The sequence below is a fragment of the Phragmites australis genome, chromosome 11 (assembly GCF_958298935.1).
Source record: "Phragmites australis chromosome 11, lpPhrAust1.1, whole genome shotgun sequence".
In the NCBI taxonomy this organism is placed as follows: Eukaryota; Viridiplantae; Streptophyta; class Magnoliopsida; order Poales; family Poaceae; genus Phragmites; species Phragmites australis.
Window position 1 is genome coordinate 33343406 of NC_084931.1, and position 11441 is coordinate 33354846.

General features: G+C 42.4%; 2 protein-coding genes across 4 annotated transcripts; one reads left to right on the forward strand and one right to left on the reverse strand.

Annotated features, from left to right (window-relative positions):
- Positions 1-650: 650 nt before the first annotated feature.
- Positions 651-6108, reverse strand: LOC133884931 (sugar transporter ERD6-like 4). Of its 3 annotated transcripts, none has more exons than XM_062324540.1 (18): positions 5875-6108; positions 5333-5727; positions 5151-5240; positions 4852-4911; positions 4709-4774; positions 3875-3940; positions 3689-3764; positions 3494-3558; positions 3329-3421; positions 3049-3129; positions 2881-2965; positions 2529-2575; positions 2378-2440; positions 2241-2300; positions 2001-2066; positions 1841-1900; positions 1242-1356; positions 651-1158 (listed from the first exon to the last, which is right to left on the reverse strand). In XM_062324540.1, the coding sequence occupies exons 2-18, from the start codon at positions 5642-5644 to the stop codon at positions 1046-1048; spliced, it is 1518 nt and encodes a 505-aa protein (XP_062180524.1). In that variant the 5' UTR covers positions 5645-5727; positions 5875-6108; the 3' UTR covers positions 651-1045. The 3 variants fall into 3 exon arrangements, with proteins under 3 accessions (XP_062180524.1, XP_062180523.1, XP_062180525.1); XM_062324539.1 differs by having other exon boundaries at positions 5333-5735; XM_062324541.1 differs by having other exon boundaries at positions 5333-5756.
- A 2029-nt stretch (positions 6109-8137) lies between these two features.
- On the forward strand, positions 8138-9489 carry LOC133885797 (DNA-3-methyladenine glycosylase 1-like). The gene has a single exon (XM_062325543.1). It carries the CDS (start codon positions 8229-8231, stop codon positions 9216-9218), a length of 990 nt encoding a protein of 329 aa, XP_062181527.1. The 5' UTR covers positions 8138-8228; the 3' UTR covers positions 9219-9489.
- The last annotated feature ends 1952 nt before the right edge of the window (positions 9490-11441 follow it).

Sequence of the window (11441 nt, forward strand, 5' to 3'; positions counted from 1 at the left end):
ATTCACCACGGTGTCTGTCGGCGCCACTCTCCAATTCCAAAGCTCCAGCCTCCATGGCTCCGAGCCACCTCCTCACCATCAAGTTATCCGACGTGGTGAAAACGCATTGGCCTGCTCGCAAGACTGAACCGTTGAACATGGCACAGTACACATCCGTAGACTCGTAGGTAGTTGCAGGCTTGTAGCATAGCCCTGCCCTGCTGTCGAGGCAGCTGGTCGTGCCTTTTCATGCATGCTGTACGTTGGTACGAGTTCGTAGGTTTAGCGATACTACGAATCGACGGTAGGTGACTAGGTAGCTTTGACCAAGTTCGCCGCCGCCGCCGGCAGCATGCGATGCGATGCGATGCGTTGCAAACCCACGGCGCGGCCGGATCGAAATCTTCTAATTTCACTACAGTAAAATATGAGAGGATGAGCTGCAGTAAAATACTATATCAATGGTACTATAGTAATTCCGATAATTTACTATTTGTGATGCACTGTAGCATAACATCCGGCCCATCCAACAGTTCATAGCGATTTTGTGAACCTACCAACCGGTCGGTGAAGTCAGATGATCTTCTGCCGGCGCCACCGCATCGGCAGGAGAAGCACAAAGAGCACTTGGCGCTGGCAGTACCCAACATATCAACGGTGACAGCATCTGGGATACATTTGATCAAAAATTTATTATCCCCATTGTTCCAGCAGGCAATGGAATAGCTGTCCAATACAATCAACAAATTGCTCTCCCGCACACCCCATACAGGGGTTCAGTGCCTTTTGCTACTGTACCATATCGTACATATAGAAACACACTTGCCTCTTGCTACAATATCATATGGTACATACATAAACACACAACATGGTACATCCAAACAAAATATGGCTGCAAGAATACAGCGGATTTCATGGATTAAACGTCCCAGAGGCGCAACTCGATACCGCATGGAATAAAATCTGTTGCCGAATGCCGAACGCCGTATGCTGGAGCCCAATCGAGCGTTGAAAGGGTTCCCAGGATTTCATCTTGATGCCTACCGTTTGACCTGCACCTGTGGCCTCAGCGGAACGAGAATGCGATTTCCTCGAGCGTTCTTCCCTTGGTCTCCGGCACCCACAAGCACACAAAAATGAGGGTCATGGTACACACCGCAGCATAGATAGCAAAGGTTCCTGATCAAAAGAAGACATAGTGAGATCCAATATCGGAAGGAAAAGGTCATTCTTGAAGGGGAGGGAGGGAGAAAGAAAGAGACCTCCATTGCTCCAGCTCAACATCAAGCTTGCAGTCATAGTAATGGCCCATGCTGTCAACCAGTTTGCAAGGGTTGCAACACTTCCAGCAAGGCTCTTAATATTAACAGGAAGAATCTGAAAGAATACAAGGTAAATACATAAATCTCCCCAGATGTTGGTAGACGCATGAGCTCTAGGCCATTCATTGTACATGTACATTGGTAGAGCTAGATGGACTGCTTAGTGCCATTTGCAATTATAAATCAAATAAATACTATATAAGGTAATTGCATTACTTTAGCGGTAGGTATACCTATGAATAACGTCATCAGGCTAGAATAAATAATGCAGTTTCCTGTGCAATTTAAAGCAGCAACTGGTTGTCGATTAACAAGGGTGATTGCACTATTTTTAATTCATTTTAAAGAGATACAGTGTTGGGAAGAGGTTATTGACTTGGGGTTGCAGTATCTCTTGATGAATAGAAAGAATGCAAGAAATTCACAATTGGGAACAAAAGTGTCAAGTGACAGTCATAACTACACGATAAGATAGTGTAGAGGCAACAATTGAACTAAAGCTCTGTTTAATATTAGAAGTGAGGAGGAGCAAACTATACCTCAGACATTATGATCCAGGGAATGGCTCCCATGCCAAGAGAAAATGAAACCACAAATGCCTGGAGTAGCAAAAGATAAAGCCTTAAACAAGCCTCTCAACAACAAGAAAAAGAAATATATATATATATATATATATATATATATAGTGCTGCAACTAACCACAAGTCCAGCCAGCGAAAGCATACTCATTACAGAGTACAAATGAGAACCACTGGTTATGTTGTCCTGGTGCAGAATTGAAGCTAAAATATTTCAGAAAATAATGATGGTATCATGAAATTTAAGTAATACTGGACGATTAATTAGATAATTAGAGTGCACTACAAACAATAAAATGTTACTATTAACCTTTTTTAAGTGATATTACCTTCACATTCGCAAAAAAAAAAGTGATATTACCTTCACAAAAAATGACACAGAAACAATAACAAGAGTAATGGTCATTCCTGTAGCAGAGATCTGAAAAGAACAGCTCAATTAACATAACTGGGTAAGCAAGCCCAATACATAATTGTGATGGAAAGTCGGAAACTAACAATGAGAAGAAGCCGTCGACCAGCTTTGTCAGTCAGCCAGGTTGTCACTCCAGTAGCAATCACCTAAAATAATTAGATCCCATTAAACAAGAAACACCAAGGTCACATCTGCTCAAAGTTTATCTTAGCAACATGGGATGCAACAATGTACCTGAACAACCCCCAAACCAAATGTTGCTAGATTGCTATTTGTAATACCTGTTCAGGAAGAGAATTCTATAAGATATCAGACTTGATGAAGTCTAGGTTCTAGCCAATTGTTATCTTTTTTTAGGTATTAAATGAAGTATTGTGATAGGATCTCCATGCAAGCATAAATCACACAGAAACAAGGTAGTTTTTCATTTGCTGGGTGAGTTCCAAAATTTGCAAATCAGCAAGTATAGTTCAGCATGCGTTAGTTATAGTAGAATCTAGCATTATAGTTTTGAACATGTGCGCCAAACTAGTACACACAAGCATGCTCAGTAATACAAAGATTGATCATGTCCAGCATAATATACCAGCAGCTTTGAAGATACTTCCAGCATAAAATAGAATGCCATTGACACCGCTTACTTGCTGCAGTACGAGGAGACCTATTCCTATCTAAAAAAATGAAGCCATAAGCAAAAAGTCGAACATTAACATGTAAACACTAAACACGAAGTAATTAATAGCAAGCCACCAACCATAAGGGGAACACTATATCTTTTCTGCTTGATATCAGCGAACCGTATTGTTGTCCTCCTCCTTGACGATGTTACTGATCTCTGCATAAACAAGGCGGAGAATTATGCTATTCAGATCTCCTAGTGCAACATTATACTGCAAAGTAAGACAAAATTCCTCACCAGCCCTATTACTAGAGAGCAATAGATATACAGCTTGACCAATGCACCATTAAGAACAAGATTAACAACACATGTATATCTTGATTGCAACAAATCTGAAGTTTGTACTATTGATTACCTTTATTTCATTTACTTCTGCTGTGATGTCCGTCTGAAATCCTCGCAGGACTTGCAGTGAATATTCAAAATCTTCCATCTTTCCCATTTTTGCCTGAAACAACAATCTGTTCTGTTCAAGTCCTGTCATCAATGTTATGAAAAGATAATACCATGCAACACTTACCAGCCACCTTGGAGATTCAGGGACAAAGAACAATCCAGGTATCAGGATTGAACAAGGTAAGATGCCTAAAATATGCAGAAGTAACAGAAAATAATAGGTATGATGATTTGTATCAACACAAAAATCAGATCGCCAATTGATTAGTGCTATGTAGCATATTGTTCTTTCCCAATGGACCAGAGTTGCATATCATACCTAAAACAGCAAGAATTCTCCAGGGAACAAACATGCCAAACAGGTAGGCAAGCAATATACCAATTGTAACAGAGAGCTGCAAAAGAAGTTATGGATTGGTTTAAAGTAGACAAAAACATTGGCACACCAGAAGACAGGCTATGCATATATAAAATGCTATTGTTCACTATTACTACTAGAAACTACCTGGTTGACAGAACCAAGAGCTCCCCTCTTGTCCTGTGGAGCAATTTCTGCAATATAAACGGGTACCTGAGACCATGAAACAAAAGTTTCAATCAGAAAAGCAACATTGGACATAAATTCACCAAAGTATAAGTGGGTAACATGCTCTTTTAGAGAAAAAGAACGATATTTTTCTGAAAAACTTGCACCTGCAAGTGGTATGCATGAGTTGAAAGACTACCTAGCTATGTTATTGTCATGTAAGGAAAAGTTGCTGAAATTAACTATCATTCAGGATTCATAAAATTTTAAACTTCACTGTACAATATAGGCCAATTTATATATAACTAATCAGCTTTGCAACAATAAGTTGACCTAGAATTTCAGTTATTTGTATTGGCTAGTTTAGTCTCTTTTGACACTGAAATAAGCATACCGTATTTATTATGAATGAGGGCCAGTGCTAGTTTGCCTTATGGTTTTCTTGTCTAGTTCATGAATATTGTTGAATTATGTAACCTAAGGAAATATTTTATATTTCAGGGCTAATTTTCACAGATTGTTTCCCTTTAGTTGACTTGGTACTTAGTTTTCTCACGTCATATCAGGCTATGTGCCTTAGTATGTTTCCACTTTTCCAGTAACTGCTTTGTCTCCAGTGTGTTGGATCTTGGGATTGTTTGTCCGTGTGAACTTGTAAAGACTTTCTTTATCAAAAGCAGACTTTCCTCTATTTGAAAATATATCAACGCACCGAAATCTTTGACAGTTGCAAGACGGCAGAACATCAAGATGTCACTATTTCTGTATAGAGTAAATTTGTTTACTTAGAGGGAGGAGAAAATGACTGCATACTGTGTAGGATATTACACCAACTCCAAATCCTTCTAGCAGCCGGCCCATAAACAAAAAGGAGGAATCCTGGATAAACCAATTAAGAAGTAAAAAAAAAAAAAGCATTCGTAGGTTATTACTGCATGATAGTAATTGAATTTTACCTTTGCAAATGATATTGCGAGCCACCCAATAATGTTTGGAACTGCGGCGATCATGAGAGACTACAAGACCAAAGAAAGAACAACAATCAGTGCACTAGTGAATCTCACTCCAGCTGGAAATCATCACAAGCAGATCCTTAAGTTTCTAAAGAAAAAAGCTGTAATATTATTACTGCCCTACAGTCCTGCTACTATGGACACTTAACACGACCCAGTTTGTCCTCATGCATTGCAGGCTCAACACAGTAGCCACACAACTGTGATGATCTAGTAAAGACGAAGGGAGAAGGAAGTCTCACCCCCTTGCGGCCGATGTACTCTGCAATCTGCCCACTGGTGATGGCGCCCACCATCGCCCCGACGTTCGACAGTGATCCGAACAGCGCGAACTGCATAGAAGAGAAAGCCGAGCGGCGTCAAGTTAAGCTAAGCATACTAAGCGTGATAGGGGATGAATCAAATAGAAATGACAATAATTCACCTCAGAGAGGGAGAGCCCGAGATCAGCAATGACGGCGTCTTGGGTGGGAGAGGAATAGCCGCAGGTGAATCCGAACTGGATGGGACCTAGCGCGACAATGAGCGTGCAAAGCGTAGCCGAGACAGAGACGTCGCGGAGAGAGAAGGCGGAGGAGCCTAGGCGCTCCATAAGACTAGATTGCCGCGAGCCCATGCCCCCCGCCGCTGGCATCCGGTACCAGCTCCCGGTGTTTATGAGCGGCTTCCGCAGGTCCGACGGCGAGGACGACCGTCCCCCATCCTCCCCGCCGCTCTCCTGATCCCGGAAGCTCATCCTCAACCCGAAATGTTCTTGGACCGCACTTTAATTGGGTACCAACAAGTATTTTGGTGAGCACTGATGGAGAAAAGAGCGATCTGGGGTGCTGAAAAAGGAGAAGAGGAACCTAATTAAGCCATGAATGAATTGATTGGGATTAGTGGAGCACCACGCAGCTCGCAAATCCACAGCAAACTGAACGGAGACAAGTAAAACCATCCAATCAAGCTAGGATTGTTGCTTACCAACGAAAGAAGAAACCAATCCACGTCCGGTTGGATCTCCACGCCACTACTCGAGAGAGGAGCGGTGCTGTGGCGAGTGGCGACAGCAGCGGATTGAGAAGGATCCCGCAGTGAGAGAGGGGGGACCGGCGGCGCTTGGACCGTCGCTTGCCTCGCCCCTTTACACTGGTTGTCTGACCGAGGTTGATTGGGAAGGAAGGCGGACTGGGGGGAAGACGGGAAGACGATTTTCTGGTCCCTTTCTCTTGGACGTCCTGCCTAGAGAAATCTGGTGAGCTGGACAAGTGGAGGAAGCAGGCACGATACTGCTTCCACATCAATTATTTAATTATTTATCACTTTTATAGTGTACTAATTTGTTTTTTTACTAACTAATATGTAAAATTATCTGTGTCACTGAATATAGATCAGGTTGATAAATTTATTGTACTCACCTATAAAAACGATAAAAAGAGCACCTATATGCTTAATATAGATCAGACTGCTAAATTTGTTCACTCCTCCTTGCATTCTTGCATGTTGGTGCTCTTCTTTTATCCACTCGCTAATTTTGGGATGCTGACTGTTCAAACACGTGAATGCATTGTCCCGCTGATAGATCTCTTGTGCACAATGATTACAGATTATCTGTCATTCACCTCTATCTCTTCATCAGCACATCCTGATATAGAATTATAGATTAGTCCAATAGAGCTATATGCTGATATTGCATAGGTTTAACTGAAAATAATTGTTTGCTACATTTTCTTTCATTTGTTTTTGCGGGCTAACTGGTGGTAAATTTTCCCCACCTAAAACAAAAACATGATAAATATTTTCCAATCCATTTCAGGTATTTGTATCAATATCTATTCGGTAGATTTTTTTTAGAACTATATTTGAACTGATTACACTAGGATTTTCAGTCCTCTACTCTACCAACTAAGCTATCCTGACTCTTTCTTGTGCATCATCTTAATAGAGTATTTACATCTATACCAATTCAAGGGACTAAAAAATCATAATAGAATTACATCTTAAAATTTTCATATAGAACGTACATGAAAAATCTTCTATTCTCTATCAAAAAAAACATTCTACTTCTAGATGTATTACACTTGAGGTAACTCTGTGCAACTATAACAGAACTTTATATTATGACTAACGTCACGTTAGCATACGTATACAACCAAAAACACCGTAACAATCTGCTAGTGCATATAGAAACATCTTTAAAACCTTGCTTTTAAACTTATGCCAGAAAAACCTAAGCACCTAATACATCTAAGGTACAACTCAAACCCGCATCTTTTGGTAGTGGATTTCGTACCATCTATTTTTTTTAAAAAAAATAGCATAACAAACCACAAACTTGCACGCTAAAAATATGTTTTAAAAAGAATATCGTCTCCACGTTAATAAAGGACAACTTAGATCTATGGCTTTGTATCCTTATTACACTCGATGTTACATGAGTTACGAGTTATAGGTCTAGCTTAAAAATTCTGAAAAACACCATGATCCCCACCATATAGCCTAAATAACCTAACAAGTTAAAAAAAGACTCTCTCATCTCTCGAGCGCCAGCAATATGCACCCCAACACTTATTGCTTCCATCGCATCACCCCTGTATACCATCACAATTGCCATCATGTTATGATTACACTACATCTCAAATCTAGATATTTTCTAATTTAGATCTTTTACATCGACATAATAGCCCCCAAATTTAGAGCATTTACTAATTAAAATACTCTACATCAACATGGAAACGTTAAATCTAGGCTTTTTTTAATTCAAACCTTCTATATCAACATAGAAACTCTTTCATTACACTCTAGACATGGAAATTGCTCAAGCCTTTTTATTACGATTACAAAGTGATATAAATCCAACTAAATACACACCATAACAAACCTACACTAAAAACACACCTTCAAATTCTTCTATATCCAACAATTGAGGGTCTGTTTGTTTCAGCTGGAGATTCTGAAAAGCAGTTTATAGAAGCTGGATTGTGAAAAGCTGTATTGTAAAAAGATGGATTGTGAAAAGCTTTTATATTGTAAATTATAAAAAAAATTGATGAACAGTTTAGTAAAATGGACTTTCATAATATATCAAAAACTGAGAAAAAACAGATTCTCAAATTCCCATAATTCAATCAACAGATGTTAAAAAACTATAACAAAAAACTACCTATTTATTTCAGCTTCGAATTGTAAAAGCTAAAAATCAGCTTCCAAAACTGAAACAAACATGCGCTGAGAAACCTTAGCATTTTGCACGACCATCCTCCACACTCACTTGTGCAGTCAGGTCCAGCTCCGAAATACCACAAACACCCCCCAATCCAGCCGAGAGGCCGACCTCCATGGGCGAGCAATCCCTCTCCCAGCCCAAGCCCCAGCCTCTCTCCCCATCCCCTCCCGCCTCCGCCGCGTCGCCGCCGCCCACTGCGGCCGCCGCCGCCTCCACGTCCCGCGCGAACGCCGCCGCCTTGCGCCCCAAGAAGGCCCACCCCTCCTCCGACCCCTCCGGCTCCAACCCGCCCAAGAAGCCCCGCCTGGCGCTGTCGCTCCCGGGCCGCCCCCTGTCCGCCGACGGCGAGGTGGCCGCGGCCATCCGCCACCTGCGCGCGGCCGACCCCGCCCTCGTCGCTGTCATCGACGCGCACGAGCCCCCCGCGTTCCAGTGCCCGCACCGCCCGTTCCACTCCCTCGTCCGATCCATCCTCTACCAGCAGCTCGCCTTCAAGGCCGCTGCCTCAGTCTACTCCCGCTTCCTCGCGCTCCTCGGCGGCGAGGCCAGCGTGGTCCCCGACGCCGTCCTCGCGCTCACCCCGCACCAGCTCCGCCAGATCGGGGTCTCCCCGCGCAAGGCGTCCTACCTCCACGACCTCTCCCGCAAGTATGTCTCCGGGATCCTGTCGGATGCCACCATCGTCAACATGGACGACCGGTCCCTCGCCGCTATGCTCACCATGGTCAAGGGCATCGGCGCCTGGAGCGTCCACATGTTCATGATCTTCTCCCTTGCGCGCCCCGATGTGCTCCCCTCTGCCGATCTCGGTGTGCGGAAGGGCGTGCAGATGCTCTACGGACTCGAGGACGTACCCCGGCCGTCGCAGATGGAGAAGCTGTGCGAGCGGTGGCGCCCGTTCCGCTCCGTCGGGGCATGGTACATGTGGCGCCTCATTGAGTCCAAGGCGCCGCAGCCGGCGCCGGCCATCCCTGTGGGACCACTTGCACTCCCGGCGCCTGATGGGCAGCTTATGCTACAGCAGCATCAGCATCAACAGCAGCAGCAACAGAATGTCATCCAAATTATTGATCCCCTTCAGATGCTTCCAGGGATGGGGTGAATCCGGTATCACTTCTGCTCATTAGTTAATTGATCTTAGGTGGATGGTTACACCATGAATCCGTTGGTTGATTTACACAATATTGTTCTGTATCGGCAAAGAAGGCAGGAGGGTAGCCTTGGAAATGAGTATTCTGCTTCGAACTATCTAAATTATCAATTTGGTCTGTATCGTTTATCTGTGTTAAGAGTTTGTGAAGATCGTGCTTAGTTGTTCTTTACATTGTAAAATTCGTTGGTACTATTTAAGAACCCCGTGGAGTTGTGCCATCTTTGTAGTTTACCTATAATAAATTTGTTAAGATCATGCTAGCTAAACACAATAATCCCTCTTCTAAGGGTGTTCACTGGGATTCTGGTGTTCATTACTTAGTGAAACGAAAATAAAAACTCTCACTATCATGTACGTAATCTGCCTGTTGAAGCATTTGCAAAATTGTTGCCGTTGAAATGAACTAACAATATTTCCATCAATTAAACCATAATATCCCAGTGGTATATCTTCTTGAGAGCTTTAATAAGAGAGGAAGAATATTAGTAAGAGTTCAATCCATTAACTAAAGCATGCAGGTTATGAAGTATGAACACAACTACACTTGCTCTGAATTAACTACTTTAGGGAGAGTTGCTGGTGTGGTTGATATCAAACAGTAAAATCTGTGTGCAGCTGTTCTTTGAGACTGAATATAGATTTGCTAGGATCAGCCAGAATATGACGTCTTTGTTTTGAAAGAGGATGCATTATGAGGATTGAAATATTTGTTTTGAGGGTTTCTCTTCTTGCCTTTTTATTTGCCAACTGCATCTATCCTGATAAGATTTGAGGCTGCTTTATTGGATTGTACCAAAGAGTCCATGCTATCAACATTGATTCATAAATAATTGATGCTTGTTAGTGGATAAGACTATGTTGCATCATAAAGAACAGCATTTCCATGTACTGTGTAATGTACCATGACAGGTGAAATTGGTGAATATGAGGCTAGAAAATGTTCAGTATCTTTTATTCACATCAACAAACAACATACGACAGGTGACCTTTTGTCTGACGTTTGTTCTGGATCATATTTTGCAAGTAAAGAGGAGTATGTATCACGCAAAGTTCCTGAATCCTCATTGAGTCCTTCGTATTCCTGTACGCCCGTTGTTAACCTTCAGGTCAGGACAGCGTTTGTTAAAGTGAAGTATCAGGTGGAGTTGGGCATGTTGTTAAAACATGGTCATTTGGATCTGGGCTGTGCGATTGTGTTCCCATGTCGTCCATGCAATTCTGGGATTTTCTTTTGAGAGCGATAATTCTGTGATTTTCAGTTGTAGATCAGGAGATTCAAGCTCACTGTACTAACCTTTCTGCACGATGCCTCCAGTTGTTGCAAAGTCACGGTCGTTGACAATTTCACTTGCAGCATGCTCGTTTTGTGCTACCTCTCTCGTGAGGCTTACGTATTCATCTGGTGCTAGTTGATGCCAGAAATCCATCTATTTGCGCTCACTGAAGTGCAGACATTTGCAAGGCTTTCTGCAACTAGAAAAATGAGAATATGATCTTCCACGACGGGGTCGGGTACGGGATGAAAAGGCGATTTCACGCGGAAAGATCAGTCCAGTCGAGAAAGTTTTCAATGCAAGGATAACCAAAGTTCTATCCACGTCTATTTCTTCAGCACTCCTCATCTCAATTTTGCTCCTTACCTGCCATTGCTGTCGTTTTAGTAATCACCGAGCACTGGCATTAGTGTTTAGGTCTGTTTGTTTGAGTTTTTGCTTTTGAGCTTTTTCAAAAAGTTGTGTTTTTGGCTTGTTTGAAAGTTGCTTTTGGAAATAGATGTTTGGTTTCTGTAATAAATTTTTAGCTTCTCAGAAAAGCGTATCTCAGCGAGCTTCTCAGGTTTAGTTTATTTTCCTCAGAAGCAGACTTCTGGTTTCTCTATAAAACACTTCTCTAAAACCCTGTTTGTTCTGACTTCTAGCTTCTGATTTCTGTTAATAGCAGAAGTAGAATCAGAAACAGAAAATAAACAGAGCCTTAGTAACCCGTAATGCCGTTGCAATTGCAAACCAAACAGCACGGCGTCGTCAGGTGGCCGTGGACGGCCGGAGAATCGGATAAACACCAGCAAGCCAGGGCACTCCGTGTTATCACTTCTTCCCAACAAAATACGTACACTGATCTGTGACTGCGAATATACTCGAACTGATACCGAATTTTCTGGTCATCTTTTTG